The sequence below is a fragment of the Cardiocondyla obscurior genome, linkage group LG12 (assembly GCF_019399895.1).
Source record: "Cardiocondyla obscurior isolate alpha-2009 linkage group LG12, Cobs3.1, whole genome shotgun sequence".
In the NCBI taxonomy this organism is placed as follows: Eukaryota; Metazoa; Arthropoda; class Insecta; order Hymenoptera; family Formicidae; genus Cardiocondyla; species Cardiocondyla obscurior.
In genome coordinates, this window is record NC_091875.1 from 667,052 (window position 1) to 694,578 (window position 27,527).

At 42.0% G+C, this 27,527-nt stretch overlaps 1 protein-coding gene across 1 annotated transcript in view; it reads left to right on the plus strand.

Annotated features, from left to right (window-relative positions):
- Window positions 1-27,527, plus strand: part of N (neurogenic locus Notch protein) — a 184,042-nt gene that overhangs the window by 13,271 nt on the left and 143,244 nt on the right. Inside the window, exon 2 of the mRNA XM_070664782.1 lies at window positions 15,900-15,978. Coding sequence (XP_070520883.1) covers window positions 15,900-15,978 — 79 coding nt within the window. The remainder of the gene's footprint in view (window positions 1-15,899; window positions 15,979-27,527) is intronic.

The window sequence follows — 27,527 nt, forward strand, 5'->3', positions numbered from 1 at the left end:
AATTGCACATATACATATATGTATATGCAATACGCTGATAATAGAAATGTGATTCGCGAATTTCGTGTCCCGAAGCAATAATCGATCACGATGAGCGGTGACTTACATAGGTGTATTAATTTAAACGAAGCTAAATAAGATTTATCGTGAACAAGTTTGTATCGGCTTGAGCAGGAATAATATGCGGGTAATCTCCTTTCTTTCCTCGCAGTAATGAATTCTAACCGACTTCCTCTGTGATATCTAGCATGAGTTTCTCCGAGTTTGTGAGGGTCTTAACCTTTTCAGTATGTTGGAGAAAGTACTAATGTACTTATTAAATGGGTGTGCTATAGGTATCTTGTATTTATCATGTTTAGATGAATATATGCAATGTTGTATCGTAAAACTTAGCTGTCTCGAAATATTACAAATTCTGACATAAAAAAAAAAACGATTTAGAATCAACAAGGAATAATTGTTCGTCATATTTTTATAATTATTTTATTTAAAAAATAATTTAATTATCTTTTAATAATCTTTTATTATTTTGATGATAATGAATACGGGTGTTCTTCGAAAAATTTTTTTTCTCCTTGAAATAATATTACCGACGACTGTGTATCGTGTGCCGGGTTTAGATTCGCAAGATATTCAATCGCTGCTCTCTTTATTAATTACGTGCCATAAATCAAAGCTCTCACGCTCTAATCTTCATAGGGGATTAGTTCTATAGCGAGTTACTTAACCGCCGCAAGGTATGAACTTTCTCTCCAACAGCAGAGCACAAAGATATATGCACACATACGTGCACACATTGTATTATATTACTTGTAACACCTTATCAATAATTTTGTCTCAAAAAATGATATTGCGGTAAATTTTTTAAGGTACAGTTTCTATTAAAAAAAAATAATAATAAATTTAACGATAATAATACATTGCATAACTTATTTTATATTTAGTAACTGTTATAAAAAAAAAATTTCTTTATTTTGCACTTAATGCGATATATAACTGTGTAAATTACAGTTTCTGATCTTTTCACATTTATTTGAAAGAAGGTGTGCACAGGACTTTGTGTTCTTTTATTTGTCTTCATTAAATAGCCGATTCTCTTTCTTAACGCGATAACTGCGAGTAAGAGACGCACGTGTGAGATAAGACGTGACAATATTTGACATTATTCCTAGAATCCTGTTTACTCACGGACCTTTTATGAGCGTCAGCTTCAGGATTACTGAGAAACTCTGCCGGACGTGAAAAAAGTTTCCGGTTATACTGTAAAGATATTTTTTTTTTAATTAAAAAAAAAAATAAAATATATAAGATAAAAAATTTTAGGTAGCTTTGACATAATTTAATGTTTCATATTGCGTTTAGCGAAATTCATATTACGAATCGAAGTGTCTTGTTCTGTAAAATATACATATACGCGCGAAGTAAATTTTCTTTTTTTAACACGCGACATAGCAAACTCCCTATCTCTTGAACTTCCTCTAATACATCGCCGATGTGAATTTTAACACGAACAAAGCTCAAATTACGTTTGCATAATAGCACGCCGTTACATTGTTACACAGACGAAACACGGTCGTAGCTCGTGTCGTCGATAAACGTCGTTCTTTTACTAGCAACTCGCTCTCGAACGTGAGCAGAATTTCGTTCGTCACTCTCAACAGTTTCAAAAGCTGGATCACTTTTTATGTTTGGCACGAAATGTCTCGCTGGTCGCCTCGCGTGCTCGTCCACTCTTTTCCTACACGATAGAACAGCAAAATTCATGGTAACGCAATGTTCGACATTGCGTAATTGTCAGGACCAGAGTAAAGGAGCGTGGGAATCAGGTGGTTATAATAAAGATAGCGTTGTAATAATTACACTCATATATATATACATATATATATTTTTTTTTTTTTTTTTTTTAAGGTAAGGTCAGCGTTAGGTGAACAAACGATATATACATTTAATGCATTTAATCTTTAATCCATTCGACTTCCATATTTCTCATACTTGCTTGATTACCATTACCTTATTAAGGCATTTAAAAACAACTAAAAAAAAAAAAAATACAATTATTAATCGATATATTCACGCATTCGTAAATTTCTAATTAGAACTCGGCAATACGTCTCTTGGGATAATTCAAGCCTTTTATTTGCGTTTATTTATAGATTTTCTTTTTCTGATTGAGGGCGTAAATTGTTTCTATCGACAGACCTGAAATTGCCGCGCCTCCTCTCTATAATTGCTAGGATAAATGCACCTGGCGCAGCAAACATCCCGCGCGTCTACACAGACCTCGGCGTAACTGTACCTTCATTCTAAAGTGAAGAACCCCGAAGATACTTTTAACGCTCCACCGATTCGTAATCGCGGCTGCTTGCAAGCCGCCGTCGTAGGCGCACCATAGGTTACCGTGCGTTCATTAGGAGACTAACCCGTAATGACTAACGATTTACAAATCAATGTACCGTTGAAGTTCTCTTATTTATCTCACATTTGTCTCGTCCTTTTTCTGCCGCGAGTCTAAGAGAAAATTAGATTTATAGTTATGGTAACTAGTGGACAAAATTCCATCTGTTTTATTTCATACTCGATTTTCCGTTTCTCCACTCTTGGACGACCATTGAATTTACGCTCGTTGTCTTTTCCTCTGCTGATTGTAACTGAAGCTCTTGTAACTGAATAAGAAACCCGTGATACGCGAGTTTATTTATGTCGCTACTCAGAACTCCCGATGATAATCTACGTTTAAAGTAGAGATACTGTTATCGTCATAATTATTTATATCATCTTTAAATTAAATCTATAAAAATTAATTTTATTTTAGTACAATAAAAAGCACAGTTTCGCATTTAAAATATTTTCAGGGCGTGTGCCTTACGTTAAATACCGTTGAAGTCGCTGAAAATCTGTCGGCGATTTCAACGTCCGCGTAATATCGAGTTTTTCAATATTCTCGAAAGCTGAAAATTATTTCGACTTTAGCTGTTCGAAAAATCTGATCGTTCTCCAATTGCGATGCGTAAAAATTGAAATAAATCGTACTATGTGTGTAACTCGGTCAATGTTTGCAACGTGGATAGTAACGCGTACACACGGTGCTGGGGTCCTCTGTGTAATATAGTGCAAGGTGGTGGTGTTTGGAGAAGGGTCCGGACCACCGGCAGATGTTCCATTCGTCCCGCCGCCCGCTACGGAGGGTCCCTCGCAAGGCTGTATAAAGTCACGGATACACGCACGTTCTCGACGTTGTCGCGTACCAAGGAATCGATAATATCGGGCCGAACAGCTGCATCCGTCGATTCTCCCCAAAGATTTTCCTTCGATCGCGGTCTTCGAGAGAGGCGCCTAAACGGTATTTTTATTCAATTTTTGTCGGCGTATCAGAGAAATTAAATTCGCAACCGTATTTGCTCTTTAGAACGGAAATCTCACGTATACACGTTATCACTCGTACGATTTAAGATTCAACTCGAAGAAAAGAAAGGTTCTCAGGGTATTGTCGGAATATTGTGTGTATTCGGAATGCGAATCCGAATACGTCCAGCTGGGAAATAATATGACTGGTTAACGAGCAGCTATAAATTGTGCAATAGGAGCAGACAGTGAGCCACTTAGGCAAACGGTTTGTGATATGCATTATAATACAATACTCTGATCTACCCTACCTACCAATCTCGCTTCGCTTTTTTCTATTTCTACCTGCTCAGCTCCCGAAAACAATAGCGTTGCATTCTGGTCGTTCGATTCTTCGGGTTCTTCAGGATTCGAAGCGGTAGATGGGAGGATGTAGGGGTCCTTCAGTTAGAAGCAGTCAAAACAAAAGCCAGATATACTGGCTTCGTGACTTAAAACCCTTGCATACCTGAGACGCTCCGTGGGTCTTTCGAGATTCTAGATCGATAATATTCCCCGTAACGTTGCCTCGATATAAATTACCGATCACGAAAGAGAATTAAATAAATCCGATTGGTAGAACTGGTCCACTGACTTATTGCGGAATTTAATATTATTTGTTTAATATAATTAGTACAGGAGAAATTAGTAATAGAGCGCTTGTAGAGCGTTTTTTATTATTTTTTTTTTTTTTAATAAATTAGTATTGTTTATTTTTGAATTTTAAAGTGTCGACATTTTTGTTTTTTTTTTTTTTGAATAATTGCGAGATCTTTTTATTTAATATTGCACAATTTGCCGTTTTATTGCTTTGTTGTACGAAATTCGAAGAAACAAAGCTGCGACTTTAGTATAATCTGCATTTTTCTTTATGACCGTTGCAAATTTGGCCGTACTGAACACGTGTTTTAAGTGGCGTTTACCTCTGGTTCATGAGTTCTCGAGCGAGTAAACATATCGGCGACAGAGCGCACTTTCCGGCGCGTCATAAAACGCGCAGTTAACATGTGCCGGATGTCTGCAGAAACATTGATTACTTTCAACTGGGGTAAACGAGTTTTTAGAGGCTGAAATTAAAAGAAAGAAAAAAAAAATTTTTCTGGTAAAAGTAAAAACGAACGAACGAACGCGAAAATGTTAAATTTTAAACTGATCGTAGATATGTTTTCCGGTGATTCTCGTAACATCACCTGTCGTTTTTCATCTCTTCGTCGGGGTGCCGACGCATCCTGCGGAGGAAGATGAGATACGACAAGCGGTCGACAATGATGAAGGGAAAATAGAAGAAGAGTACTCCATCAAGCCCGTATTCGAAGCGGACGACCGGTCTAGTTAGGTATCGAGTGTCGAAGTGGATATCGAATATCGAGAGAATACCGTGCTCCGATATGCGGCATTCCTTATAGAGAGGCGAGATGTAGGGTCGCAACCTCTTACCTTTATCGGATTTTCTTTTGACATTTTTGACGATAAGTTCGACAAGGGAGGGTATAATTTTTACGCAGTATTTAGATTTGGTCGCAAAGATATAAATAAAAATTTTACTTCCCTCTCGAGAAGTCTTTCGAAATTATAACGAGCCTTCGGACGGCGACTGTTAACGGAAAAGACACGTGGAGTACGTGTGTGTTTACGTTGGCGAGAGTCGCGTGGCCGTCTAGGTGTCGCGGTGTACACGCAATTATCCGTGCGGGGTCGACAAGTTTATTTTCAATGAAACTGCGCTTTCGAGCCGCATCGGGCCGCTCGTAAAAGGTCTCCGGCGTTATGCGCACGGGCCGCATAAGCACGGGACTTTGTGGCTCGTCCACGGACAGGCGGATAATATATTGGAGTTATGCTAATTTTACGGCCGGCCCTCACGGCAAAAAGCGAAGCCAAAAAGCATCCCACCCGTGCGCGTTTTTGCACGCGGACGAGCGGCTAGTCTGGTCCGCCCGCCGCATGGAAAACACTTTGGGAATACGAGTCGGGAGCGGTGGGCCCGCGAATGTTCGCGAATATTATGCGCACGAGGTGGAATTCCCGAATAATAAGGCACCGCGAGCCACGAGAGAAGTCTCTGACGACGCCTGAAACAGTAAAAAAAAAAAAAAGAAAAAAACACGCGAGCCTTCATAGAAGAGAACCTCATTATTCGCCGCTTTTTACAGACAGTTCTTAAAATTGATTTCTGTGTTGTTTCAATTTTATTCGATCGAATCTGCTAAATATTTTTTATTTTTTTATAGACAAATTGTTTGTTACGTAACTTGATATAAAATTCAAATCTCTTTCATATTTTAATTCTTTTAATATTTATTAGCCTGAAAGTTTTCTGAAAAATCGCACGTTACAATCGTACGTGATTACGATCAATCACTGCGATAACTTATAACTATAATATTTAATTGCCGGAACACGATTCGTTCGTGTTTGCTACCGAGCATTTATCGCCGACGAAATAACAGGTGATGCTGCATCAAAAAGGATATGAATTCCTTAATTACATGATCAGAAAAGAATCCGACGCGTATAAGGGTAGAGCTAACGAACTGATAAAAAATATCTTTAGGTCGCTTCATAAATCGCAATCACGCCTGCTGTCGGCAAAATTTCGCGATAATTTAACAAACGATTCAGGGCTCGATGAATAACCGCGCGGCGCAGCCGTTCATTCGCGAGCGGATTAAAAGGAGAACAGAAACGAAAGGTGGTTTCAAAAGGGGATCGCAGGAAAGTCCGTCGAACGTGAAAATATTAACTCGAATTTGCGAAATATTGTTTACTATAAATTGACACTGTTGCGTGTTGATGATATCACATTTGTTCATTTAATGTAGGCTCATAATTGCAATTATTTCAGATCTTAATACATAATAAAACGAATTTTTGTATTTTTAAAAAATATTATAGTATAATTCGAACAAAGTTTATTGAAAAAATAGTTTATAAATTAAAAGAAAAAAATAATTCCGTGCCTATTTTTATTTTGGGAGGGAAAAAAAAATATATATATATATAGAAAAGATTTTTATTACGGAATACCGAGATCTGCCGAGAAATGCACACAATGAGTTATGGTGCAGTCGTTGTGAAAGACCGATGATGATAGGCTGCGAAGAGATCTGAGAAATTCGCCCTGGTTTGCACATTTTCTCCAAGGTTTCGCCGTCAAGTCGCAATATTGTAGACTTCTTAACAATGTAGCTATTACGGTAGCGATGGCACTGATACTCTTGCGTGCGGTAGCGATACTCTTCAAACCAGCACCTTAGTACGTTCGAAACTCGCAAGTGGCTATCGTTTCGAGGGCCTCGCAGTACGGGGGAGGGTCCGGAAAAGGAGAAAGAAAGAGAGGAAAAAAAAAAAACATAATCGTTCGCGAACTTTACGACTGCGCTCGTCAAAGTAAACACTGCACGTTGAGGACTACTGCGGCACGGCGAACGTAACGAAGGAAAAGGCGGGTTTGTGTTATATACACATGGTCAGCTCGTGGGCACACAATGGGACGCAATTCGCATTATGCGCCTTACACGGCGTTCCGTGAACGCTGCGAGGAAGTCGCGCTTTACACTATATTACATTTTCAAACGAGAGAATTCAATTGTTTATGCCAAATGAAACAATTGTTTAGGTTGTCTTAATTTGTCTTAAAAGAATTTCTCTATAAAATTTACTCGTTTCTTTAAAGCAATTAATTTCTTTTTGTAAAATTGTAAAATGTAATTCTCAACGCATTGTGATTGACTTAGCCGGAGCATTCGTTCTAATAAAAAAAATAAAAAAATAAAGAGTCTAATTCGCGTATTTAAAATGCGCAACCTTTTATGTAGGTAACGGATATATCAATTCATATGTAAATCTTTGGTTTCGATTTAAAATACCGGTACAAGGTCCGCGATGTCATTGACCATTTCCTGCGATAGGCGCGAATACGTGAAAGCTCACAAATTAGTTTCCATGCAGTTGGGAACAGGAAATTATCCGACGATCGTCGACGCTAGGCGCACTGTCAAATTACATCGCCGCGTTGCATAACGAAAACTCGTGCCATATTCGATAGGAATCGTTACAAACAGTTATCTTTCTGCTTCGTGATCGCGAATCGCATTGCGCCGCGAATTGTATCGCGCGTCGCGTTAAAAGGGAAGAAAATCACTGCCGGCCACGGTCGGTCCACAAAGCCGCGGGACAGCTTTTTTCCTCTCCGCGGTCTTGCCGCTATTTGCGATTTCGAAAGCCGTGCGTGACGTGCGCGTTATAGCGGATTACGCGCGCGCGTCCATTACGCCGGGTAATTCTTCTTCCGCCGGTTTGCGGCGATCTCTGCCTCACGCTCAGACCAGCGGCTTCAGAGACACTTAAGCCAGACTCTAAATAATCCACCGCGTTTAGCTGACCTGGTCTATCATTAATCAAGCAGAATTATCGTAAAAATAAGGAATGAGAAAATAATACACAAATGAAGATTACGATCCCTGTATTGACTACCGATAGCTTAAACGTGAAAATAATTATGATAAATCGATAGTAATTGAAATGTATTCAAGTACAAAGTTAGACTTATTATACATTATATATTACTTCGCCTATTTTTTATAATTAGGTACGCAGTGTTGCGTCTGCCTTTTTTTTTTACATTAGTAAATAATATCTCGTACGCGAATTATTACTTCGACGACGACCAACGCGTAGCCACTCTCGAGAACCATGCCTTTAACGATAATCACGAGTGTACGTTTACATACATGCGCCTATGCATTGCCGCGTGCGAGTGAACGTCGAACTTCATTCAAGGCTTTCATTCATACTATCGATGCTTGTCATTGATCCACCGACATATTTTCACGGAGATTATTCTTGTTTGATGTTTAACGTCGATCTTTGCCTATCCGTAAGCATTTACTCGCGCTCAAACACGAAAGATATCAACTTATGAATAATTTATAACCTACGCGATTGAACTAAAATGTATATAGCTGAATGTCTTAGTATTTAGCTTGATACAAATTTTATTTGCGTTTAGAAATTATATTTTGCTTTATATAATTTTATCTCAATTTCCGATGAATGTAAAAAAAATAATTTTGCAAAACTCGGTTACAAAATCGTTTTCTCGCAATCAGTTCTCGAGAGGCTCGGGTTTATGGTTGCACGAAATCAACGGGAATCCTCGACGGTTTGTACGTCGGTCGAAAATACGGGGCCGACGAACGGCGGACGGTCTCGCCAAGAATTATTTTGTTGGGCCCAGTGCGAATTCCGCGAACGATCCGGATGATTTTCAGGAAGCTTTCCGTGCACAATCAAAATTCCGGTCGCGGGGAGGCGAGGGAGAGGGGCAAGCGGGGGATGCATAATCCACCCGATACGAACGCGATGACAGGGGGGAGGGTTTGTCGCCGGTTGTCCAGTATTTTTACCATGGTGAATCGTGGCATTTCTCACCGCCGCGCCGAGCGTGTCCTCATCCGCGAGATGCGGACTTGCGCACACATATAGATGCTTTTAGCACACGTGAGCACGCACGGACGCACGCACGCACGCGGTACCAGGACCTGAATTCACGTAATTGTGATTAATGGGCCCGCTAATGCGAGCCGGCCGTCTCGAATCGTGCCGGGAATGACGACGAACGATTTCGATGCGGCGTAGACGTGATTCGTAACAATCGCGGCCGAATAACAATAGTGAAAATGGTTTTCGAGATTTTTCAAGGATAACAAGAAGGATCATTTAGATTTTCGTGAGAAGGGAATTAGCGTCGCGTTCTCGCGGCGTGATTCATCCCGCATTTTGTTTTAACATTCGTACGAGAGCAATCATTTATTTCGAGATTAATAAAAAATTATTAATTATAATTCTGATAGTAATTCGAGAAAACGTTCGCCTGAAAAGTTTTAGGGTTTCTCTCTTGTCGCGTGCAACTTGTAAAACTAGCTCTTTTATCTTTGTCGTTCGATCCATCTACCTTTTCTTCGATCGCAACGTCAAGATCACGAGAGCTTCTCTTCGGCTAAAGAGTCGTAGCGTTCTTCTTCCCACACAACCGGCAAAATTTACGTGTCTACCATCAGCAGCTTGCTGATTGACACGGCCGATAAGTTTCGAGGGACGATTTGTTCGCGTGCTAATGACGTGTCCCATGCCACTGGCAAAGAGCTCTTCTCTTGTTATCTGCCTAAAAACTGCACCTTAAGGCGTCATAATGCGATGCAGCTTTTTACGGTCGTTACTCTCGGACGAATTAAGATATTCACGCCAAAAAGAAAAATCTTATAAAGGATACGCCATGAAAGTCATAAGATTAGTATATTACACTTAAAAATTGCATTTTATTTTCTAGAAAAAAAAAAAAGCGTAAAGGACGCATTGTTAAATTTTTTTTTCAAGTTTCTGATTTTAATCCTTTATAATTTCCTCAAAATTAAAAAAAATATTACGGTTTAGAAAAATGAAATTACTGAAAAATTAGGACATTTTTCATTCTGAATAAAAAGTAGTATTTTAGCACCTCTAAACGAGACAACATCCTCTAATCTGTAGGAATGGAGTTTCCATGTTTTTCAGCCTCTTATCTCGCGGACGGTTTCTTACAAGTTAATGCACGGTCGTAGAATTCAACGTAGGAGGATGTTATTCGGCTTTCAGGATCATAAACTGACGAATCGGTCGCACAATCCTGTGAATATAATATAAATCATATGATGTAAGGATTGTAAGGAAATGTAGGTAGGAATAATTGTTCAAAATATTGTTTATTAAATTTGAACAAGTACAATGCAAAATGCTGGAGAATTCATCGATTTATGATTAGCAATAATGACCAAAAAAATAAGTAATTACAATGTGTGAGGACATAGTACGTCGTACATTGCACGAAAGGACAACATTAACGGATTTAACTTGTTTTCCTCGGAGATAACATAGTTGATAATAAGAACATGGATGTAAAGTCACAGGCGATAGCTCGTCAGATTTGTTAACAGATATTAATTCGAGGACATTATATAACGGCGCGATAGCTTCCTAGACATTAGCGTTATAATGAGTTAATGATTTATTGCCGTCCTATTGATTAAAAACGTTATCAAGCTGTACATTGACTGTGTCAATCCAAAGATTATAAATCACTGCATAGCGGTCGTCTTACTCGTACCGTAAATGCGATATATGAAACCATAAATTCCTTACAAATGTGCGCCATCGTACCGTACAGTGAAACTTGCCCGATGTATTCCGTGACGCATATAAAATACTTTCAAATATAAATAAAAAAAAAAAACGGGAAAAAATATTAATTTGTATTTATAATCTAAGAATAAACAGTAAATGATTTATTTTAAAACCGCGTTCGGGCAAGCAAGCAAGCGCGCGTGCATAAATTCGAATTAAAAAAAGTTTTTTGCGTGACGATTTAAATCCATTTGACTTGCTGATAACATGAGGCGGCTCTTGGACCTTTAATGCATCAATGAAAAATCGTAAACGAAGAGAACGGAAGACGTTAAAGATATTGGAAGCGGCTTTCGAGTATTTAACGATGTCTTTTTTAATGCTCGCGCGAGTGGTCGTAAATGCGGGCTAACGATAGCGCGACGTAGGAAAGAGAGACCCTTGCGCGTAACCCCCGACCCCATCTTCAAACGAGGCTTGCGGTGCAACGACCTTCTGAAATGTTGGGTCACGAATAGTAAAAGTGGATCTTCTACTTCGTCGGGAATGAATAAAACTCGTCCCGGGTGTTTGCTTGGCGAAAACGTTCGGCGGCAGCCAACGGTGAGGGCAAGGAGCCGCATTATCGTGCCGATATCCCGATGGTGATACCGCACCGCGGGTTATCCACACACGTGGTGGATTACGTAATCCACGAGGTCGTGACTCGGGCTACCCATCTCCACCGCGTATCGCGTGGCATACGCATCGTAATGCGCGCCGCAAGTGCATGGCACAAACGCCGTTTGTTGGACTATCTTTTAAGCGAGACCGATAGCCGAAGCTAGTTTTATGATTTTCTGACTTACTGGGAATATTTTATACCCGCAGACACCCGATTTGAATATCTTCCGATTTTTATTTAATTTTCGAACCATACTTGGAAGGTTAATAAGTTTTGAGGGTCGAACAATACGTCGTATATATTACATTGTGCAAACGGCACTTCTCTCAGTCCCCTGCGCGCTCATGCGAGGATGCGAGAGAAAAAAAAAAGAAAAGTAGCGACGCACCTCGCATCGATCTTGATCTACACGTGGGCGGATCGAGCGGAGCCGTCGCGCGGCGGGCGAGAAATCGGCGCCCACGCTGATTGAGAGTACATATCTCTTCGGTTCGAAGTCTCTTCTCCTCGGGGTAAAGGGAGAAGGAAAGGGCATACGTGCGTGAGGAAAAGACAAGAGAGAGAGAAAGAGAGATCTCTTTAATGCATTTTAATAGAGAAAAAGAGAGCGAGAGATCTTCGTCGTACTATGTATCCCCATGGCATTGACACCGTCGTGTCTCGATCGTGAAACATTTAAATAAAAGATTAGAATTACCCATTCAACAATTAACGTTTTTTTTTTTTTTAAAAAAAAAAGGAAATTGTTCCGTCTGCAACGTGCTTCCAGTCTAATTAACATTCAGATCGGGATCAAGTAACAAGTAGAACTGTAAATCAATATTTCACTACAAAATATAATCGTGCGTTCTCGCATTACTTACCTTATCTATTCCTAAAAATCGATAGATTGCAAGACCAATAAATTTTCCGACGTCAGCCAAAAAAATGCAAGCCCCTTGTCAGATTTATGATATCAGGTTCGCGTGCACACGTGCCGTACACGGAAACCGCGGTCGATGCATCGTTCATCCCGCGGGAAACGCTTAGGAGAGAGGCAGGGAGATCGTTGCGGATAGTGCATCATTGTCGCGACGGCGTGTCTCGTAAATGCATAACATTTACGTGCACGTCTCCATACCAGCTGGAAGAACATCGGGTGGGTTTTTACGTAAGCGCGCGACGCATGGTTTAGCCCGTTTGATACCGAGAGCGGTGCGTAACATGATGCAAAATACCGGCGTCCCGCCGCTGCCGCCTCCTTCGGTTTAACACGACCCCGGCAACGTATCGCGAGGATAACTACGTGCAATTCCACCGACACGCGTGATGGCACGCACCCGCGTATGTGCAACCGATTCTAATCTCAGATTACGCCGCGCCGTTCATTATCGCGCTTTATCGCGCTTTATCGCGCGACCCTGCGAGAGTCCGTTCTATATCGAGCTCGTATTATTCTCCGCTCTTTGTTATTGCTCGGGGTGTTCGTATCGCGGATTCCTGAGATATCGAAGACCCGCAGTGACATGATATGCAACGAGAGTTCTTTTACGTGATGTAAAATTAAAAGCCTAGAAATGTCATGGTAATTTATTCAAAGCTAATATGAGCTCGGAATTGCGAAGAAACATGCTCGAGCGCGAGCTCGTTTTTTTGTTTTGGGAAAAGACGCTTGAGTCCGGCAAGCGCATCAAATAAACGTAAACAGATTAGCTCAGAAATTATTTTAAAGAAATTAATACAATTAACCAATGTCCGAATGTGACAACGCGCTTAAAATACGCGCTCCGCGATCTGTAGCGAATACAAATTTAATATGTGCTAAATGCAACTCTAGTTTACCGCATTTGTGACAAAATGCACGGCTCCATTATTAGTGCCAGCGCGAATTAATTTTGCGGACGAGAGCAGGAAGGAAGGCGTAATTCAACGGTGGCTTTCTACCGCGGCGGTAATTTACTCTGGAATTGAAACAATTAAACTCATTTTTCCTCGGAGTGATGCAGATTATTGTGCGAGCACACATGACGATGATACAGCAGTTCACCGGAGGTTGAAAGTGAAAATACCAAAGCGATTACGTAATCGCCTTAATTAAATATTCATTTTATGCAATAATTTTTCTTTAATAACTCACTCGCTCGTATTATTCTCTGGTTCGAATTCCACATTTGGGTAAAGTATTTTAGCGTATGCGTGTAATTTTATTTGCGTACGAATTTATTAAACGTCTACTTTGATTAATTTTTATAAATCACAATAAGAATCTAGAAAACGGAGGACACTTTACGTAACAGTCGCATTCGTTGACTCCTTTCGTAGCCTTGACACAGAAAATAGTTAATTTAATGCATTTCCCATTTCGACCAATACTAGCAAGCACGAACCGAGTGCGAGAAATCTATTATGACTGTAACAATAGATGACGCAATGGCTGTGCCTCAATTTCTTCGGCCGAACGCGGCCGTTCCTCTCGATTAGCGCTGGCTGCGATACTTAATCGCGCGTGTCGGCAGCCGGAAATCCTGGCGAATCACACCGAAAAAGAGAGAGAGAGAGACGATTTGCTCGTCCCACGTATAACGAATTACAGACGAGCGTGTCACGAAGGAGAGCGCGTGCGTTCGTACACGCGAGTGCGTCGACGAGAGAGCGGAGAACAGAGCCTCGCGAAGCGACAGAGGAAACAGAGGATTTGTCACGAAGGCAGTTTGGTTTAACTGATCTCATCCGTCTTGGTCGCGAACGGTGCGACGCGTCGCCCAGCCGATTGTCTTCGCTCTCGTTGTCGTCGCGACGACGTTGACAGCTGGTCGACTTCATTGCTCGCGAGCTCCGCTCCGTCGCGGCGGTCTTACTTAAACGGATTGAATTGTCCCGATGGCCCTGACAGGCCAACGACCATTTGTAATTTCGATGAACATACATAGATATGAACCAAACTTTAAGCGAAAATAGGAAAAAATAAAATTTATATCTTCTTTTTTTTTTTTAATATTTTTATTATGCGAATTAGAGGAAGATCAGTTTGTATTTTCTAGAAACAAATGTTCTCCTGGAAAGAAATTTTTATTGTATAAAAGTTTTTTTTCTTTTTTTTTGAAGGGGGAATATAAATTATCTAACGAAGTCGTAAATAGTGTAGAATCGTTTGAAAAATTCCGTAGCAAATTATATGAATTTGGGTCGTGCCGGAATCGTATAGTTATAACGTGTCGCGTGTGAGAGCGAGGTGACGACCAAATAATGTGTGCCATTACTGACATTTTCAAACGTTAAGACGGCTTTCTGCGTCCCACGCGACTTCATGAAGCCTCGTGCTCATTGCGCCACAGGCTTTACACCGTTGATAATTCTTCCTTGGCAGCTTGACGTAGCGTGATGGATATCAAATTAGGTGAATACTCGCAACAGTAGAATGCATTTTTTTTGCGCGACTATTTTAATAAGTCGCAGCTGCGGAACGGGCCAAGTGGAAAAGTTTTATTTACGAACAAACTTATCGCGAGGGAACGATATAAAAATATGATTATAATTTCAAGCATTTGCAAATTTATGCGAGCGTAATCTTGCAGGAAGTTGAGAGTCCCTTGCGCGACGGGGACCATCGAGGGAGAGGTAAGGGACGGGTAAATGACGCGGCCCTTCGTTGCGGCGTACTCTGATAAAACATAAGTACATGAGACTTGTACTCTCTCCGCGCCTCTCGCTGCTTGTCTACGCTAAGCGGTTATTTGCTGCGTTGTTATTATACCGGCGCTGGGTACGCGTGCATTAGTTGTTCACAGTGCTTTATGCGCCACGCCGGCTGCGTTAATCGCGCCCTTAAACGCGCGCTCTTCTTGTACTAGCGGTTTCAGGGTCTTCTTTTTAGCGCTTCTCAAGCGCGCGACACGCGAAAGCGCGCGTCACCATTCGGCTCGATATTAAATTTTATGGGAGGGATAAAAATTTCACCCTCGCGATCGTAAAAGGCTTTTACTGCGTGTCGCCGTCGATACTCGGACAAAGCTCGCGCGCAGCGACAGGAACGAATTTACCAGGTATCGACGAAGGCGTATCGGGTAAATTTCGAAATACTCCGTTGGGCGTTGCCTCCGTTTGGCTGTCGGATTTACCGGTGACCCGCGAAATCTGATGTCGCTTTTAATTCTCTCGCCGAACGTATGTACGCGCGAGTGCGTGTGAAATTATACGAGTCGAAGTCGCGGCAACGGTTAAAGCAGGATATGCGGCGAATGGTTTCGTCGGGTCCCTACCTCCTTGGTAGCGTTTACATCGAGGAGCCTCCCTTTTTTTTAAAAAGTACTCCTGGAATACGAGACGTTTTGCCTTCCCCCTCTGTCCTCTCTTTCTTCTCGCCCCCTCGGCCTTTTATCTCCGTCCTCTTCGCCGGGCCCTACACGAAAGTTCAATTTGCACGGTATGTCAAAGGTTCCCTTCGACCTCGCCGGAGTCCCTTTCCTCGTGTGGCTCCAAGATACACTCTAATTGCAGCGAGGTTTCGATAAGCGAGATTTCGCGTTCGTATCATTTGCGTAAAAAGTAATATTTTTCTTTAAGGCATGCTAAGTATATCACGTGCACGTAATACAGACGGGTAGAACTCACAATGTATTCTCAAATGTGTTATTACAGTATTTTAATATTATTACATAGTATTTTAATGTTATACATAAAATAACTATATTTTTATATTTTTCATTTGTTACAGGTTTCGTCTCGTGTTCGCCTAGCCCTTGCAAAAACGGAGGACTCTGCATCTCGACACCGCGCGACGAGTCACATTGCAAGTAAGTAACTAGCCGCTCCATCACTTTTATTATTTTATTCGTAATTGCGAATTAACGTTCTTGCTTCCGCATGAGCGTGTGCATATTACTCGGCGTGCGCGTCATACGACTGAGCGTGAGATAATCTTTGTCAGTTAGAAACGATCGAATTCTCAAAGTCGTAATTACGACACGCACATCTCCACACATGCACAAGCGCCGGCTTATTATTCACTATTAATTTGTTTTAAATTATACGTAAATTTTTTAATTAATTGAAAATTAAAATTTTCAAAAAAAGCTTTAAATGTTATTTAGATTAGTTTATCGATGAAATTCATTTTCTTTCAATCTATCGTATTACAACAAATCAATTCGTTCGTCGGTACTCGCGTAGTAAACGCACCTTTACACTCCGAGTTGGCGATCGACGACCGGGTCTAAAAAGGGGGAGGGGATAAAGAGAGATACCGTGGGGGCTCGAGGGGTATTACGGGGTGAGAGGAAAAGACAAGGAGGAGGCGAGAGAACCGGACGTTTCGCCGCCTCCCACGCGAAAAGGATGAGAAACCGTGAAAAGAAAAGGAAAGAGAAAAGAAGACGAGGAGAAGAAAGGCACGGAGGACTGGAAGTCGCAACTTCCCCGACGCGAAATCACGCAAAATCTGGAAAATTTTGCGTTGGAAAATCGCGGTGTTCTTTTAAATTTATAATACAAAAAGAAAACTTTTTTTTTTTAATTTTTTTGGGGCTTATTGCATTTTATTTTACTAGACAGTGGCTCGTGAGATGATTGTTCCGATTTTGTATTTTATTAATTAATTATATCGTCGATATATTTATTAATTTTTCTTGGCAGTAAAGGTTCGTTTACGGATGCAAACGTTGTACGACTTAAATCACAGACGAATCAACTTTTATGTAATAAATTTTTTTTTTATATTGTTTAAAAAATTGAAACAAAAATTAATTCACGCTTATCAGCTTGTGTGTAGATGACCGTCGTTGATCTCGATTAACATTCGTATTTCGTCTCTTCGCGACAAGCTCTGGCACATTGCTTTGCATCGTTGCACTCTCACGCCAGATCGAAACGATCGACGTCTAGTACGTGAGCGCCGAAGGGCTCACGGTCGTCATGGATAATTGGAAAATTATCATGCCGTTTTCCTCCGTCGATCGCCCTCTCAAAATACGGGGTAATAAACGTGGCGGGCATGATTTCTGACCAATACTTTAGTAGTCCGACAGGGAGTCTGTCTGTATAAATGATTCGCGAACGGATAATCGTTGTCAAACGCCATTTTGAATGTGAAAAAATATTATCTACACGATAGATATATCACAAACATACTTATACATAAATTCATGCGTTATTAAATTTACATAATAATAACTAATAACCAAAAAGATTTATTCATACACATATATGTTGCGTTAAAATATTAACAATTATTTCAACATAATCCACAAACGTAAGAAATTGCAGACAGTTTGCTCGTTTGATCGCTTGTTAATTGAGTCGTTTGCACGCTTCGATAAAAGCACAAATTTCCAATTTACATTCTCGGTCCCAACCTATCGTGCACGCTCGTGATTCACGTAGCAGAAATTTTGTCTTATCGTGTCGAAAACCGAGCTCCAAACCAAGTTCGCTGAAGCATTCTCTTCACATGGAAATCAATGTGTCTGCAATTGCAATCTGCTACAATTTGATCGCGCGCAAAATAACGCTTAGACTCGCATCGGCGGAACGTAATACCAACAGAATGGCGTGGGACGATACGGAACGGGATGAAACGAGATGGGTCGGGATCCGGTAATAGCGGTAATAGTCGGCAGTCGTGACCCGGCGACGCATCTAAATTACCTTTATCTCTCTCCCGGTCGTCGTAGGTTTCACTTTTGTATCAGTCAACTCGACGCCTCCGTGATCCCTTGATGCTCGACGGTGATTCCCTTGTTTCACGTACACCCGCGTACACATGCAGCCCGACTTTCTGCAAACGGTGGCGCGAACCCGAGAACATTTATCATTCGATCGTATTCTGCGGCTGAAGCATTACCTTTTAGACAAAGTCAATTATCGTGCTTCAATTGGGACACTTTCATAAACAAATTCTATTCGAAATTAGCCGAAAAAATTCGTAACAAAAATTTTAATTGCTCAAGATTTATCGGGACTTTTATAGCGCGGCGAGATCTTTTCGAGCGTGACGTCACAGGACGCTCGCATCGACGTGGTACTTATACATATTTGGGAAAAGAATGCGCCGCTTACGAACCGCAATATTTCACGAACTCGTTACAGATGCGGGCCTGCATGTGCCGCGGCTATCTCATTTCGCGTAATCTAACATAAGATACGGAGGCGCGCGCGCGCACGCGGCTCGGCGACGTGCCGCACTACTGCGAACGCTCGCGGTATCAGAATTAATTGCAACCCTCGGATTAATACCGTTATGCCCCGGCGACCTTCGTGTCCAGAGCCCGAAGAGATTTCGCGCTCCGCGATCTCGGTTATATTTTCTACTCTTGTTTCATCCGATCCTCCTTGCTGCGTTTGATCTCGCGTGGCGTTAACACGAGTGCAATTTGTGCGAGCGCGTGATAAATGTTATTACGACAGCACCGCGTTTCTGTCTAATCATTCGCGTTCGCGGAAATAGTTGCAAGAAATTTCAGAGACGTGCCCCGGTCTTTTCCACGCAGCGATTTTCATATTACCGTCGCCGCGGAGTTTTGCCACGCTATTTAAATAGAAAACCACGGGCGGCGAATATTAAATTATTTTGATATATCGCGAACGTAACGGGTTTATAGCGCGTTCGGCTTTTACAGCAGCGAGCTAAACCAAGAGCGTTTCAAGACCCCTGTCACCTGTAAAGAAAAGGAATATGTTAATTGTTTAATTAGAGAAGCAATCGGCGTAATACGGACCACAAACTCGAGGCGCATTGGGGTTCGATTTAATGAGATCTGCGCGCAAGTCTGGAAACGAAAAAGAAAGTTAAATGTATGTTATTAACGTTGAAGCTGCGAGCTCTCATCCCTTCGCGTATTTATGCGTCGAACGATCGGTAATCGCGAAGAAGAAGAGATCTTTTATTTAAATGGCTCTTAATTGGTCGACGACGGAACGAACGTAAAAAATTCGCAGGTGTACTAAAAATAAATTTCTCGAATGTGTTGAAACTGAAAACCGTTCTCGATTCGCATAAGGTCATCATTGGGTTTGCATTCTCGACGCGCCAGACGAGTCCGTCAGACTTTTGGGATTCCGGTTTGTTTAACGTCAGGCATCGGACTCGTAAAATGCAGGTTGCGTAAAATTTGAGGAAACATATTCAGCAGGATATTTATTATATTTTTTAAAATAAATTACAAAAAAAAAGAAAGAAAAAAAAAATATATATATTAGTTAAAATCCAGGTTTCATATAATATTACTTTTTTTTATTATTATTGCAAACTTTGTGAAGTAAGTGTAGTTCTATGTGATAACAAATTTGAGCGACTCCACTTGACAATATGGCGAGTTAAAGTTACCCCAATAGAATAAAGGATCCTGTATAGAAAGACAACAATCCCTCGTCACGCTCGCGGCTTTCACACGCGTGCATTATGCGTTTATGTTGCAAGGTACACTCACACTCGTAAAACCCCCGCGGCTGACACTTACACAGGGATTTTAGTAAAAGCGACGTGCAGCATCTCTTTGTGGGCGCGTTCGCGCGTGTATACTGAAGCATCAAGTGTGGACAGGTCACGTGGCGGTGCACGTGGACCCCGCATACACGTCGAATCTATCTAAGCCGAACATTTCTCGTCGAAAGGGTTATTATTGAAAAACAATATTATTTTTTCATTTCCGTCATTCACGCCGTAGGAAATAGCATTCTCTGCGAAATATACCTATAGTTGTCGATGACATTTCTCGTAGTAGAAATTTTTAATTTATAAAATTTTTTATCAGTCCGTAAATATTTCACGAATCTCTTTTATTTTTAAATAAATTTTCTTATATTATAAGTTCGATAAAAATTTAGTAATAAAGTTGTCAATCTTTATTTTCGAAAGTTTAACGAAAGAAGCGGATTTACAGTTAAGCGCAGCTGTTAACCGTTAACTCGATAAATGTTTCACCTCACCCTTTAAGGGTTGATCGAAGGGAGCAACATATGCGCGATGATGGATGGCGATATGCACGCAACGACCCTTGGACTCGCAGGGGCGCTATTGTAGACATATCGTTGGCGATCCTCTTATAAGTGTATCTTAAATCCCCCAGCGGCCGCAAAAAGGGTGGTCGCCCATATTCTACAACGATCCGCGCGTTCATTACCTATCTTCGGAGTGCGATTACTCCAATGTAGATCCTATACAAATGATACCGGCGAAAGCCAGGCTTCCCTGTAAGCGCTCTTGTAAATCCGTGATATTAATTACCGCGCTAGTTCAGATCGCACGTTCAAAGGCTGTTAGTCGTAATTTCCTGAAAGGTATATAACACCAACGTCAATTAGTGGTTTAATTAAACTTTCTCCTCGTTTTACTTTCAACGGCCTTATCGCTGTCATAGCCAGCGAAATGTCTCAATGCCAGGGCAACGAGGCAACTGATTTGTAATTCGTTGAATCTCGCAGACGAGACGAGAAAAATCACGGTCTGTAACGCGATATATGTTTATGCGCTTTTGTGTAACCAAGTAGTATTGGTTATTTTAAATCGAGGGCTATTATATTCTTTTTCAATTCGAGCTACAATCACTCTTTCTACATCGAGCGGAAATACGTTCGCGGCCAAATACGGGGTCTACGATCGACGAAATGCGTTTGCACATTTTCTTCGCGGGCGAACAGAGGGAAGCGTTTCACGCTCCAATTCGGTTGATTCTTGCTTCGTTCTTTCCTTTTTCGACGCGTCGGTGTTTATTTTCTTTATCAGTGCCGAAATTACACTTTGGATGCCATTTCCGTCGGTATTTAATGTCGCCGAGCTGGTGCCGTGCGTACGCGGGCATTGCGGTGGCTTCTGGCCGCACGAATGCGTCGTGAATTGATGGCTGTCATTAGCAGTAATCATTGCCATCTGTTCTACCGGCGTAGAAAGAAAGAGGGAGAAAGAAAGAGAGAAATGCTTTACGTTCGCTCGTCGGGAAGTTATCGGTCTGCCGTGGCAACGCGTCGGTGCGCGATTTACGTAGATTACGGACACAGTAACGTCATTCCTCATCGACTTTTTCGCCGGTTGAGGAATGCATGAAAGAGTCACCGCGGAACTCCTGGTGAGATTACTCTTATATCGGAGCGATAAAAAGTTAATCCGTTCTCCCCTGGGCACTCTATCGAACGGCATGCTGCGTAGGGCAGCAAATCGCGGAACTAATCAGGAGAATAATCTACCTCGCGGTTCTCGCAGCTCGCGAATACACCATTTTCGTGATCTCTTAGGATTTTTTTTTTTTTCTTTGGTGCTCATTTCTGCGCGGACTCCCTTCATAAACGACGACGCATAAAGGCCGCGGAAAGCAGTTTATCTACGCGTGGAGATATTTTAAAATAAAGGTCTCATGTTTAGATTATTTAGTACAAGTGTTTTTTTTTTTATTATTACGTTCGGGAGAGATTGCGAGATGGCTCGATCGAGTCGACGCCCAAGTAGCGTTCGGGCCTTAAAACTTGCGGGGCGATGCCGCGTCGTTTTCGCCCATGTCACTCGCGACCGTGAACTTGGGGAGGCGCGCGGTCTGGAGGGTAAAGGGCGATATTCTTTGTTCTACGAGTCTCGGCCGCGCGCGGCGGCCTGGCGCGAAGGGAATCGACGGCGGGATGACGAAGGTTGCTGAGGCGCGCGCTGTCAAAATACCGTGTCCCTTTTTCTTCGCCCGGAGCGCACCCCGCCGTGCGCGAGCCGTTATGCATTACCATGCACCAGCCGACGCAACTCGTACGCGCTGCCCCGCCGGGTCCGCGCGCCGCCGCGAGACACGCGCGTGTCGCGCGATCGTCGCCAGCACGCGTTGCAACAATTTACCCGTGCGCGGACGACGCTGCAAATGCGGGGCCGCGCCAAATGATCTATCGCGCGTGTCGATCGACTGTGAGATTTCCCGCGGACGGGACTTACCTGCAAATCGCTCGCCGTCTTCAAAACATCCGGTTCGCGTGTTAGTCACGCGGATGCACGCCCCGAGGCAGATAATTTCGAAGCGAACGTCAAAAACACCCTTCTGCCGCGTTCTCTTAATGCCTTAAACTAAATTTTAATTAAAATAAAATTGACTAATGTGCTTGCGCATTTTTGCCGTTGTTAGGAAGATTGCGTTGCGAATAAAGCACGAAACACTCGGCTTTTTATAGAAAATTACTTGAAAACCATATTTTACTTTGTCTTTGTTTTTTAACATTAAAAATATATTAAGTTATGTCTCTCATTACTGAAAATATATGCTTGTACCGGGGCATGTTTTACCGTCGTCCCGCAGTATGCGAACCACCCTGGCAAGGGTCTCGCCGCGGCATAATTGAAGCGCTAGAAAAGCCAGAGCGCAATTATATTCGGTATGCCGAGTAATTACACGACATTATCGTACGCCAAGTATTATCTTTATTTGCATTGGCGATCACCCAGATACTGAGCACCCCTGAACGAATAACAACGCGCGCCCGCGGGGCCTTGGATCGTGAGCACTCGGCCGTGATCGGCGAGGCTCGCCGGTGCGTCCTTACAGAGGGGTACCAGAGGGGGACAGAGTGGACCCCCCTTCGATAGCGAGAACGGGCGGGACAATGCATGCGAGACGAGGAGAGATTCAAGCCCTCGAATGGGCGAGGGAACGGGCGGCTTGCCGAGCGAGCGAGCGAGACGAAAGCAGAAGGGGCCGCCGCGCGAGAGAAAGAACGAGGGATTGTCTGGGTACAGGCGCGCGTTCCCACGCCCGTCGCGCATGCGTCGAGCTTCGGTCCCCCTGCACAGGTAATCGGGTACCCCTCTTCACCGGGAACGTCTTTCTCTTTTTCTCTATCGCGCCGCAGCGCAAAGGGGGGCCGTTCGTCCTCGTTGCTCCTTCAAGAGCGATTCCTTCTGTCATGTGGACCCGCACCGTCGCGTCGTTCGCCTCTCTCTCTTACCCCCGCTGGTCTCTCTTTTTCTTCGTCTTTCTCTTTTCTCCTGGAGGCTCTTTGCGCTCCCTCTCTCTTCCCTCGCGTCCCTGCCCTTTGGTCCGTTCGTTCTCCACTCCACCCGGTGCCTCTCGCTCCCTCCCGACATCCGCATAGATTCAAGCGCGACGCGGACCCACGTCCGCCGTTCTTTCTCTCCACCGCGTTCTTTCTTCGTACGCCTCGCCCGCGCACAATATTCATTTCCACCACTTGTCTCGCCGGCCGGCGCGTCGGTTTACCGTCCGACTCTCTCTCTCTTTCTCTCTCTTTCTGCTCTCTGCTCTCCTCGCAGCCGCCACTCTTTTTCCGCCTGCTTCGCGCAACGAATGCTGCTCTAATGATTATCGTCGCTCGGCTCATCGTTGCTACCGTCTCGTCGCCGATGCGTGATGACATTGGTTCCGAATGGATGCACGTCGCGGCTTCGGTGAACTACTTCCCTTCAAAGTGGCGAAATCTTACGGGATTAATGCTCTTTCCGCTCGCTGCCGCAATCGCAGAGATGTCATACTCGCGGCATACACGCAGTCGTCGCGAGGAGGGTTTCAAAGATTTATATCGTGCCGCTCGCGCTTGAATATTCATCGAGGTATCGATTAAGATACCGATCTCGGTCACGTTCGCATTCGTAAAAATAAATGGGTAAAAATAAATTAAGACCAGAGAGGGCTGGAGGGGGAGGAAGAGAACGTCGGTTAATTTGTTCGATCGGATATCGGGCGACGTTGATTTCGCTTGTTGTACGCTTCGATATTACGTCCGCAGGCTTATTCGAGTTATATCGTAAACGTAATCGTGGCCGTTTGACATTTTCTGCCATTGCCCCGCGTTACATAAGGCTGATTACTTACTCGGTATGTATTATACGCGGGACCCGTAATATCTTTTTCGGACGTACGAAAGCCCGGCGAGACCAGGAGGCCCCGTTCGGGGAATGCGAAGGTTAAGGACTTCGGAGATTTTTCAGACCTGGAAGTATCGCGGGGTCTACCGCGCGCTGGATAAGAGAGCGGTGCCTGAAATGTTTGCAGAACCTTCGCAACCCTTCGGAACGTGTTATTTGCGAATGCCTTACGCGAGACGGTTTCACTCGTTCTCATGAGAGAAGACGAGCTTACGGCATTCCGCAACTATTTCCGCTGGACGGTAACAAGAGCCGAGAAGTGCCCAATAAACCGACGGCACGTCGTTTGTTTGTTACTACGGTATTCTTCCGCTCGTTGACGTGAATCCCCGGATATCCTATGTTAGTTTTACGACGCCGTGAGCGATTAATCTGTTAACGTTGGTTTTATAATTATTTGCCGAGCTACCGAGCATTCCGACTCTAAAACGCACGGATTTCTTTTACGCATGTACGGAAGTTTATACGAACGAGAAAGTAGTTGAGGAAATTTCTTAGCTGGACTACAGAAGAGTAACTTGAAATTAGTTAAAAAAAAATAATAAGCATAGATAAAGAAAAAAAAAAAAAATTTGCTTAGAAATAATGCAATGTTTCCTAGGCCTTGTATATGCAGTTTTAAATTATTAAATTAAAAAATGTGTTCAACTAATTTTTAGCACAGATAAATATAGATCTTTTTATTATTCGATGCAAATAGGGTCGATTTATTGATCCTCGTTATTCACTTGATGGTCGAGTGACTCGACGGTGATGTTGGTCAGTGTCTGGAACGTCTTGCGGACGCTGGTACCTCGGTAAAAGAGTAGTCTCCTCGTTAGTGCCGAGTTGAGAGCAACGACGATGCGACGTCTTCGTCTTCGTCTTCGTCTTCGTGGTCGTGGTCGTGGTCGTCGTCGACGCCGCGCATAATGAAGCGACCGCGAACGTAACCGTTGTTCTCTCGCACCGACATGCTGATTGCCAACGCGAATATTGTCGTACAGTAATAGGTTTGTTCGAGAAAACCCACGCGGACAGCAGGATTAGCGTAGATCTTGAAGAGAGGGAAAAAAATATTATTTAGCGTTAATTAGAAGCGTACGCCTAACGATCTTCGAAGCGGCCCACGATTCTTCTTTCATTTTCTTCTTTCTCGGTGGCCAACGTTTATATTCGTCATTGTCGCTTTTTGGCGCAAATCGCGCGATTTCCACACGTTTCTGTGAAATAAGTGAAGCCTGGCAGAAAAATATTCATTTCGGCTCATTACTATGAGCGAACGGATGGATGGTTCCGTGTTAGCACGTGCTTGCCAATCGTTTTTGAGAGGTGATTATCGTTTAGTATCAATGTCAAAGAGTGTTAACGTTAAGATATTTAATAAGTACGTGTTATTATCATCTTTCTGCATTATAAATTATATTGGTGTTTTTAAATTATTAAATACCATTACAATTTTTTAAATGAAATTTTTTAAAGTAATAAGAAAAAAAAGTAGGGTGTAAATATTTCTGTATATAAAAATCAGCCCTGGTTCCTTTAGCATTTTTCAAGTATGATTATGAATGATAAGTGGAACGTTATAAAGTATCTCTTTGTCGATTAAATATTTTCGACCAAGCGTTCCGCCCGCAGATGAAAATATGACGATACCTTTGACCAACTGTACGTCGTATAGGCCATTCGCAGTAAAAATGATCGTCGCTCGACGAGACGGTGATGTCGAGTCGCCAGCAACTCGTTTTTCAACTTTCTTTATGGCGCCCGCTTCACAACACCCCCGTGAATGCTATTTAAGGGCTTCCTTTTATTTCGTGTCATGCTCTTCCTCTTCTTCATTCTTTTCTCTCTCTTTTTTTTTTATGTTCTTCTTACAAGCTTCCCGTATCATTTCTTCACGTGCGTAAATCCGCAGTGTCCACCTGCCAATATGTATTCTGGGACGAAAAAAAGACTTTTTTTTTTTTTTAAGTATTATTAAAAATTGAAATATATTTACAGCACATTGATCTACGTTAACAATCCGTTTTTACAATTAGATTTTTAGTTATTAATTCTTAAACAAAAGGTAATAACAAATAGAACTTTAATCGACTATTTTATAATACTTTATTCGTCTTTGCTATAAACGAGAAGGGTCTTCACTGAACGTTTATGTATGTCTGCATGTATGGCGTACGTAGCTAAAGGCTATCCTCTGGCTAAACACAACGGTACACACGTACAAATCCTTTTTTTAAACAGTTGAGAAATCCGGATTATATAGCCGCCCTAATTAACGATTACTATACGTGTATTCTTTATGTGTGTACATGTTACATTGTTCGATATACATAAAAAAGTTCTCAAGCTAGGACGCAAATATGAATGAATGTTACGCCGCACGTCGAGGGACGAGTAATAGGAAATGTTCGGACGTGTAATATTCATGAACGTCATTAATTAAAAACGATAATCGTCGGTTAGCATATATATTCGTGCCAAACAGCTCTCGGCCGAGATCGTGTGCCCTAACTCTCATAATTAAGTCACTGCATTCACGCATGCTCGACAGTAGCGGAGGGCTCACATGTGTATACAATGTTCAGTAGGTTAATAAGAAAACGTTGCGATACCATGTTAAATTTCTATCTGACAATCTCACCAGTTTTCTTCGTGGCACCTTGCCGATGAAGGAATATTCTATTCTGTGAGAAACTGCTCGCTCCCATGGCAGAAATTTTTGCGGAAGTTACGCAGATCCCGGTACAACAATTATTTCCGACGTTTGGCTCAATTAAATCTAAATTAATGAAAGGTATACCGTGGGCCTGATATTCTAAAAGAACTAATTTCTTTTTTTTTTTTTTAATTAACTTTGAATTTATAATTAATTCGTCTATATTTATTTTTTACGTATAATTTTACTTTAATTTTTATTGAATTTTTAGAATAAAAAAATTTTACAATCACTCGCGAATTGTAATTTATAATGGTATGCTTTTTTAAAACAGTTTAACAACTGCAAAACTTTTGGATCAAATTATATATTATATTTTATTTTATTTCGTGTATTAATATTAATATTTTTAATTAATACCGCTTACTCTAATTTGAATTTATGAAGCAAAACGCATAAATAGTACTTAAGATATGTCTGTATTACAGTTTTGTGTTCGATTACATTTATGCATGCGGTATTACGCGTATGAAAGCCAATGTTAACGAGTGTCACAAAAAGCAATCGAGGAAATCATAGATTACACATAACGAGCAACTTCAAATCTTACGCAACTGAGCATTTAAAATGCCAAAAATGGGGGCATTGCCATTTCAGAAGCTGTGCTCCGCACAACTTTCTTATTGTACAGTAAAAATAAAATCCGTCTTACAGAAAATGATACACGTGTATCTGCTGTGCCTCACGTTTTATGCTTCATTAAGAATCGAGGCGGAAACGCTTTCAAGTGACATATAAATCCAATTAGCGACATTTATGCGAACGAACCGAAACGGGACGTTACTTTCTCTCATCTTCAT